At 34.5% G+C, this 7,932-nt stretch overlaps 1 protein-coding gene across 1 annotated transcript; it reads right to left on the bottom strand.

Moving 5' to 3' along the window:
* Positions 1-494: 494 nt before the first annotated feature.
* Positions 495-2,067, bottom strand: LOC121763221 (NAC domain-containing protein 100-like). Its single transcript, XM_042159174.1, has 3 exons — positions 1,638-2,067; positions 1,280-1,548; positions 495-1,180 (listed from the first exon to the last, which is right to left on the bottom strand). Exons 1-3 carry the CDS (start codon positions 1,822-1,824, stop codon positions 680-682), a joined length of 957 nt encoding a protein of 318 aa, XP_042015108.1. The 5' UTR covers positions 1,825-2,067; the 3' UTR covers positions 495-679.
* Between the last annotated feature and the right edge of the window lie 5,865 nt (positions 2,068-7,932).

The following is a 7,932-nucleotide window of genomic DNA, read 5'->3' as shown; positions in this document are numbered from 1 at the left end:
TGATTGAGACGAATTAGTAGAATGTGTAGACCACTTATTGAAGTAAAATAGTTAATGAGACCATTATTCGCGGACGAAGTAAGTATATAGTTCAGCCCTTACTACGATTTTTTTCTGCGTACCCCACTGCATAGCAATATTAATTAGTCATAACCATCATAGTAGAATACCATTAATTTCACTATGTAAAATATGGTTTCTAGTAAGAGGCAAACATTTAAAGAACCACCATCTCCTAATTTTGATTTTTTGATTATTTATACCAAAGCTATGTACCTATAATAAATATAGTAACTAATTATATAATGAAGAAAATACACAACAGCATTAATTAGTAATTACCAAACAAAATAGAAAATTTGACCTAAGTGAGGTAGAGCCCCACACAGGGTTTAAGAAACTGACTTTAGCCCCCACACTAAATATTTTTTTAATACATCAATAAAGATTCAATAAAAACAAGAGCAATTAGCTAATTCACCACAAAATCAAGATTATAGTAAACTACAACATAAATAATTAATAATAGTAATAATAAGGTTCAAGTTTTACATTAAAAAGTGCATACAGCAAAATACAGATCACAAAATAAATAGAAGAGAAAATTACCAATCTTCAAATGATGATGAACTCATTGATTACACTTACTGTAATAATCTAATCCAATTCCCGTGTAAAATCAGTAGCTCCAAATGCAGTCCAAATCCTGAGTCTCAACTGCATTATCCTGCTCCTGAAAAGGCCTCTTTCCGGTGTCGAGATTCGAGACACCGGAGTAGTTCTCAGTGCTCAAAACAGTCTCCTGTGACATGCTAACAATCTCCTTCTTGTTCTTGAATCCGTAGCCCATCATGTTGTTGCGGTAGTCGGCCAGAAACTGCCGGAGAATGGCCGGATCCTGCACCGGAAACTGGACTGGGGCCAAGAAAGAATCCATCGGAATCGGCGGGATTGGGAAATTGGCATTGATCATCGGAGCATGGGCGATATCGGTGTTGGAGAAGCAGTGCACGTGGCCGGATTCTGGCTCCTCGCCGCCGCCGCCGTTGTTGTTGTTGAACAGAGAGGGATCCATCAGCGGCGGAAGCGCGGCGGCGGAGCCCATCCTCATCAGACCGGAGATATGGACCCTTTTCCCTCCAGAGGTCTTTTGAAACACCCTGCTGATCACCCAATCGTTCTGCACACAAATCGAGATAACTGTTTTTTTCAAATTTCCTGTTCAATTTTGAAAATCGATACAAATTCGCGATGAAATTGAAATTGAACTCGAACTCACCCTAGCTGCTTTATCCTGAGAGAATTTGCCTTCCAATCTGTATTCATGGCAAACCCAATTCGACTTCTCGCCCTTGGGAGCTCTCCCCCGGTAGAAAACAAGGGTTTTCTTCATACCGACGAGGATTTTCCCGCGGAAAATCTCCTTATCTTTTCCGGTGGCTTTCCAGTAACCGGCGGCGGTGGCTCTGTTCGTCCTCAGCCCCGTCGGGTATTTCTTATCCCTAACACAGAAAAAATACCACTCCTTTCCCTCCAATTTCGCTCTCCCTAATTTTCAATCCAAAACGAAATTCAGCACAAAAATTCAACAACAAGCAACAGAATCAATCCAAAAAAACCGAGAAAACAAAACTCACATGGCAATTCCCACGGCTCCACCTTGTTCATATCAACCTCGCCAATAGCTATGGAGGAGAAGCTTCCGTCAATAACCTTTCTGCATAAATAATGAGTGATCAGCTCTTCATCAGTGGGATGAAATCGGAATCCAGGAGGTAGCTCCATCAATTCATCCCTCTTCACAATTCCAGAATCGCTTTCCATCAAAAAACAGGGGATTCGTTGAGCTGAGCAGAATCAAAGCCTCTGTGACGATGAAGAAAAAAAGGGAGAGGGATGTAACGAAAACAGTTAATGAGTTCTACTTTTGAGAATCAGAGAATCTATTTAAAACAAAACGAAGAAAGCAAAGAGACAAATCGAACCAAAAGGAGAAAAGAGAGAAACAGAATTCGGGCAGAAAAAGGCTAAGGGGAAGTGAGAGAAGCAGGTGCCATGGAAGGTGAAGTGAGAGAAGTTAAGAAAGGAAACAGCATGAGGAGCATAAGGCCAATAAATAGGAATGAAAGAAACGTGATTTCTAAGCAACTGCATTTTCACCCTTCTTTTTTCACCAAATACACCTATTTCAAATTTTAACCAATCTATATAACTACATAATTACAATAAATTATAGGTTCTTATTTATTATTGTCTCGTTAAAATATACTCTTGTATTGAAGTGGAGATTATGGTCCTATCCCCAAATTAATACTAGGTGATAGAAAGAGGACTTAAGTTTATCTATTTTTACTTTACACATTCGATACTAGACAACTTATATCTGTATGTCTCAACACGTCTCTCATATATTTATTAATATCATCACTCATGTCGTGTCATCTTTGATGGTACATTTGGCTCGAGCATAGGTCTACTCTAGTGATTCCATTTGAAATGAATTTACTCCTCACATATCAGACACGAACTTCAAAACTAATCTTATAATGCTACAATAACAAAATTAGCAACAAAAATTGGATCTTTCTTATGGAGGTAGAAGTTAGGATAGATTTGAAGGGGGACACTAATAGTACAGATACTTTATTAGTATAATTATTCTCACATACTAAAAAAGTCCAATGATGGGGTAAAATGATAAGACATTCAGTTCTCTATCATGGTAGGGGATTATTTTTATTTTAAGTTTTGATTGTTATGTACTTTAATATCACTTCAACTTTTTCTTTAAAAGAAGACCTTTAGCTCTTGTCAATACTTTGATATGGGGCTATTGCGAAATAATGAGCACATTATATTTATTTGCGTTGAGATTTTCGACAATAATATAAAACGTATAAAAAATTCGAAAATTTCTCAACTTGATAAAGTCGACTCGAAAAATCATAGTTATACAACTTGAATTTGCCAGAATTAGTAATAATTCAAAAGTAATGCACGTCTAGCTAGGTAAACGCAACAAAAAGTAGAAAAATCTAATTTAATTGTATACTATATTGCTACATATTAGTGCATCAAATCGTGTTGAAGAAAAATACAAAATGTAATACTAGTACTCTTTCTTATGCTAAACGACAAAACCTTTTGATTATAAAAAATACTCCTAGGTTTCAATAATTTGATTTCTGGCATTTTAGTATCGACTCACATCAATCCAAGTTGGATTACATGAATAATATTGTGATTCGTCACGATAACAGTGAATGATGTTGTAGATTTATATCAATTATGCAGTCTAGTGCTATGTTGACAAAATTAATTGTATGTCCATACGCATCAATTCACAATTTTTTTCAAAAATCAAATTGTATTGTTGTAGCTCTCAAACTTTATTTGAGTGTCAGATCTTAAATCCTGAAAAATCTATGCCACTTTATGGATTTGTTGAGCCAGTCTTTTCATCTGAAAGTATCTTTTTAAGGTAACAATCTTGGTCATAAAAATATACTTTCAAGATTTCAATAATTTGAAAGATATGCCAGCTATAAATGCCATCAAAATAGGACAATATATGAATTACAAGTAAGAAAAATGATCAAATACACCCTCAATGTTTCCCATATTTAATGATCAAACAGACCCCTAAAATATTTTAAATTACAAATAAGCCCTCAATGTAGTAGTTGTGTACAACTTGTGTACATACATGTCTATTAAGGTGTCGTTGGCTGTTCTGACTTATTATCATAAATTTATTCATCTGGGATTAAGTTGTGAGATATTTTAGTTGGAGGAGAATGACTATGAGTATATATTATAAGACTATATCCATCTAGGATTAAGTTGTGGGATATTTTAGTTGGAGGAGAATGCCTATGAGTATATATTAAAAGACTATATCCATCTAGGATTAAGTTGCATGATATTTTAGTTGGAGGAGAATGCCTATGAGTATATATTATAAGACTATATCCATCTAGGATTAAGTTGCAGGATATTTTAGTTGGAGGAGAATGCCTATGAGTATATATTATAAGACTATATCCATTTAGGATTAAGTTGTGAGATTCAATCTTATAAATCAAATATAATACTCCTACATATTCAATCATGAGATATAATCTTGCAATCCGACCAACCCTAATTATATATTTCTTTATTGCAATAAATTTATTGGTTTATTTATTTTAATTTTGAGCCATTAACAATGAAAACCAGTTACCCCTCCGTCCCATAAAATAGTATGCAATGCCAATGTCCCTCAATTATAATACTACTAGTACTATAATTCTTAACTTTTCATTTTTGGACACAATTCCTTCACTATTTTAGTCTCGTTTTGCACTAATGTCACGACCTTTCAGATTGTTGCAAAATTGTCCCTCTTATTTTTTTTCAATGAATTTGGCCATGGATTTAGACCTTTGTCCACAACTTAAAACTAAATTTGAGGTCGCGGGTTCAAACCCCGCCACTCGCTGGGAGACTTTCGGCCTTATTCCGCAAACTTAGTCGAGCAGGATTAGTCAGATTCACCAAAGATGGGTTCGGTACACCTGTGATAAAAAAAAACTAAATTTCAGGATTTTTAAACGTCAGTAGTTTGGGACTTGGGTGTGCTCACGTGCTATCAACTCTAGTAGATATTTTACGGAAAATACCAGCTCAATTACTCAAATATTAGACGTTCAACGATAAAATTAATAACAATACAAAAGGACAACTCAAATAGTGATCAAACAGTGAAACTTGGTCTTAAATCAATTTTGAGCTTTAATCTTGCAACACATTGAAAAACGATAAATTTGCTCCAAAATAATTGCTGCAGTATTTTTTTTTTCAAAATAAAATTTTACTATCCAATCATACACCTATATGTACTACTCCCTCCGGTCCATAGTAATGGAGGTGTTTCTTTTCGACATGAAGATTAAGAAAAATTATGTTAGGTAAGTTAAGTAGGGAAAATAAAGTAGAAAATGAAAAAAGTAGAGAAATGACGAGAGAAAAAAGTAAGAGAGAGTAAAGTGTGGAAAAATATGTTGACTTTTATTAAAAAGGGAAATAACTCTATTACTATGGAACGTACCAAAATGGCAAAATGACTCTATTACTATGGAACGGTGGAAGTATTTTTTTTCCACATTCTATATAATTATCAATTTTACCGACTAAATTCGAAAGCAAATCAAATGTAAATGTGGCAATTTGAACTTTTAAATCTGGTTGATTAGACCAACCACTCTAAGTCAAATTAAAGAAATCTTTAATCTGTTTAATCTTTTTTGACTTTTCTTACTCGAACATTATTACTTTTCTAATCCCAAAACTTTTAAGATTTTTTGAAAAATAAATATTTATCCCAAAAGCTTATTTAAAATAAACATTAATCTCGTTTTTATTTGAAAACAGCTGTCTGCATGAAAGCAAAAGTAGATCCAAAGAGAAATGTATTAACATCAATTACCTGAAATTAGATTGCATCCCATTAATTTTGTTTCTCCCAAAAGTCAAAAAGACTAAATTAACCTTTTTCATGGCTTGTGGAAGTGAAGTGGTGTTGAGTTCAAATTCTTACACGTGGATGTCACACACGCTTGATTTGGAGGACCCGTTTTGTAGTGTGGACGGGATATAGCAAGAGTATTAACATAGCATAAAATTTTCGGGCCAAAAGTAGGATAAGAATTTTATCATATTTTGTAGAAAAAATAAGTTTTTAGGATTATTGTTCAAGCATGATGTAAATGACATAATTACCCTGCTCATTTATATCTCTTTTGAATTTGAAGAAACTACTGTAGCTTTAGTTAACCAAAAACAGAAGCCAAATTTCATCCAGAAATTTCAAAATCATTAGATTCACTCATAAATGAGAGGAAATTCAGTTCTAAAATCATAATTGAAGAACCCAGAATTGATTTGCAACCTCAAATTTGTGCAAATTGAAGAATTGATTCTCAATCCATAACCACACAAAAAATTACGAAAATGAAGATGACCATGGAGAGGGATCGAATCTCACTCCGAGAATCGTCACTTATGTTTAACGAATTCGCCGGTCGCCGCCACTACCGCCATGTCGCAAACAACGGCATCCATGGCGTGGTTGACAGTGGGGGAGTCATGGAGATTACAAACAACAGATCGCGTTAGAGAGAGAGAGAGAGTGAACGACGGCTGCCATGGCGAGAGGGGCCGGAAATCGCAGAGAGGAGAGGGACGGAAAAACATAATTGAGAGAGAAAGGAGGTAAGAGAAAGGGGAAGTTGCAGTTATGGCGGAGACCTAATTGAGAGAGAAAGGAGGTAAGAGAAAGGGGAAGGAGGAAAGAGAAAGGGGTAAGAGGGGAAACCTGTGGAAACAGTGAAAAGTAGCACTATTCATGCGGGCCTAGCGGGCCGCCGCCTTTTTTGGGCTTTGGGTTTGCATTAATCCAAGCTACAAAATAGAGGATTAACTCAGATAATAAACCTTTTCCATGGTTATCCAGTCTATCAAACGAGCCCTAAATATGTCATTTAGCATCATTTCTCAAGTTCATTAGGTGACATTTAAGATTTGGGAACCACAAAAATTTAATCCCAATGATAAGTCGCACTCATCATGTATAAATTGTTGAAATACATTGAACTTAAATAAGTCTACAATGTGTGACTTGATGATATGCCAACTTTTTTAAAGAATGTTTGATTTCGTTTTGAGAACCTCGGTTTGATTAGATTTGATTTCTAATTAGGCGTAATGTTTGAAAAAACACACGTTCCAGCCTTTAAGGCATGTTAACTATCATTAAATGATAACCTTTGGGTTTTTACATTAGTTTGCATTGAGTACAATTATTAATATCTTAAGGTCTTATCAAAATACAATCATTGTCGCAACGATTTGATTTTTTTCACTTCTATTCGTGTAACATTATACTTATATATGAAAATTTATATGTTAATTTTTCTAATTTCTTTTACGACGTTGAGGGATAAAGCTTACACAAACAAAACTTCCAATGGTATCATCTGGTGAAGTAAAAATAATGTGGTTTTAACAAGAACTAATTATTAATAAAATCACGATGAGACACTGAATTGCTCGAGAGCCACATTCTCCAAAGTTATCAGAATTGGAGGACGGTCGATTGGTTCCCATCGTGGGCGGAGATTTAGGCGAATCCAACACTCATCGTCGTCGATATTAGATTAGCGGTATCGGCAGCGACCACCTTCCTTTGTCGGATTCTTGCCAAATGAGTGAGATAAAAAAGGTGGAAAGATTTTGCTAAAGTGAAAGATGAGAAAGATAGACAATGAACTAGAAGACGTTAATCAGACATATCTTTGCGTATTAATGCAAGTAAGATTAGGCTCAAGTTCGATTGAAATTGGAAACATTCGTTGTTAGAAAAGAAAAATATACAATTTGTGTGCTGTACTAGAGTTATTCAGATTTTGAAAGCCATGGGATAAATATGAGAATTGATCCAAAATTTATGATTTTAGTGACAATTATCCTTATCCTAAGTATACAAAACACCGATATTTAGGTATAGAATTGAAGATGCATGCATGTTGCTACAATTTGATTAGTAATTGATTTTATTCATGTGGGACATATCCTTTTCTAGGTTAGGCGTAGGAAATTTGACTACTTTCACTCGCTACACGGAAATGGAAACAAAAAATAATGCGTTGTACATTCTTTCCATAACTATAGTGGCTAAATTTATTCGTGTATATGTGTATACATTGCGAGTAATCTGTTTGAAAATATTAACATGATTCATTCCAATATTGTTTGGTTCAGTGCATTCGTCTTAATAGCTAATCTTGGGTAAATATAATGTAGAAATAGTCATTGCTTATAAATTTTAGTCTTTTTCCATGATAAAAATCCCGATTATATCAATTACTTAAATAATTAATATCATATCAATTT

Source organism: Salvia splendens, chromosome 14 (assembly GCF_004379255.2).
Source record: "Salvia splendens isolate huo1 chromosome 14, SspV2, whole genome shotgun sequence".
Taxonomy (NCBI): domain Eukaryota; kingdom Viridiplantae; phylum Streptophyta; class Magnoliopsida; order Lamiales; family Lamiaceae; genus Salvia; species Salvia splendens.
Note: the sequence above shows the minus strand (reverse complement) of the source record. Positions and strands in the feature narration are given on the sequence as shown.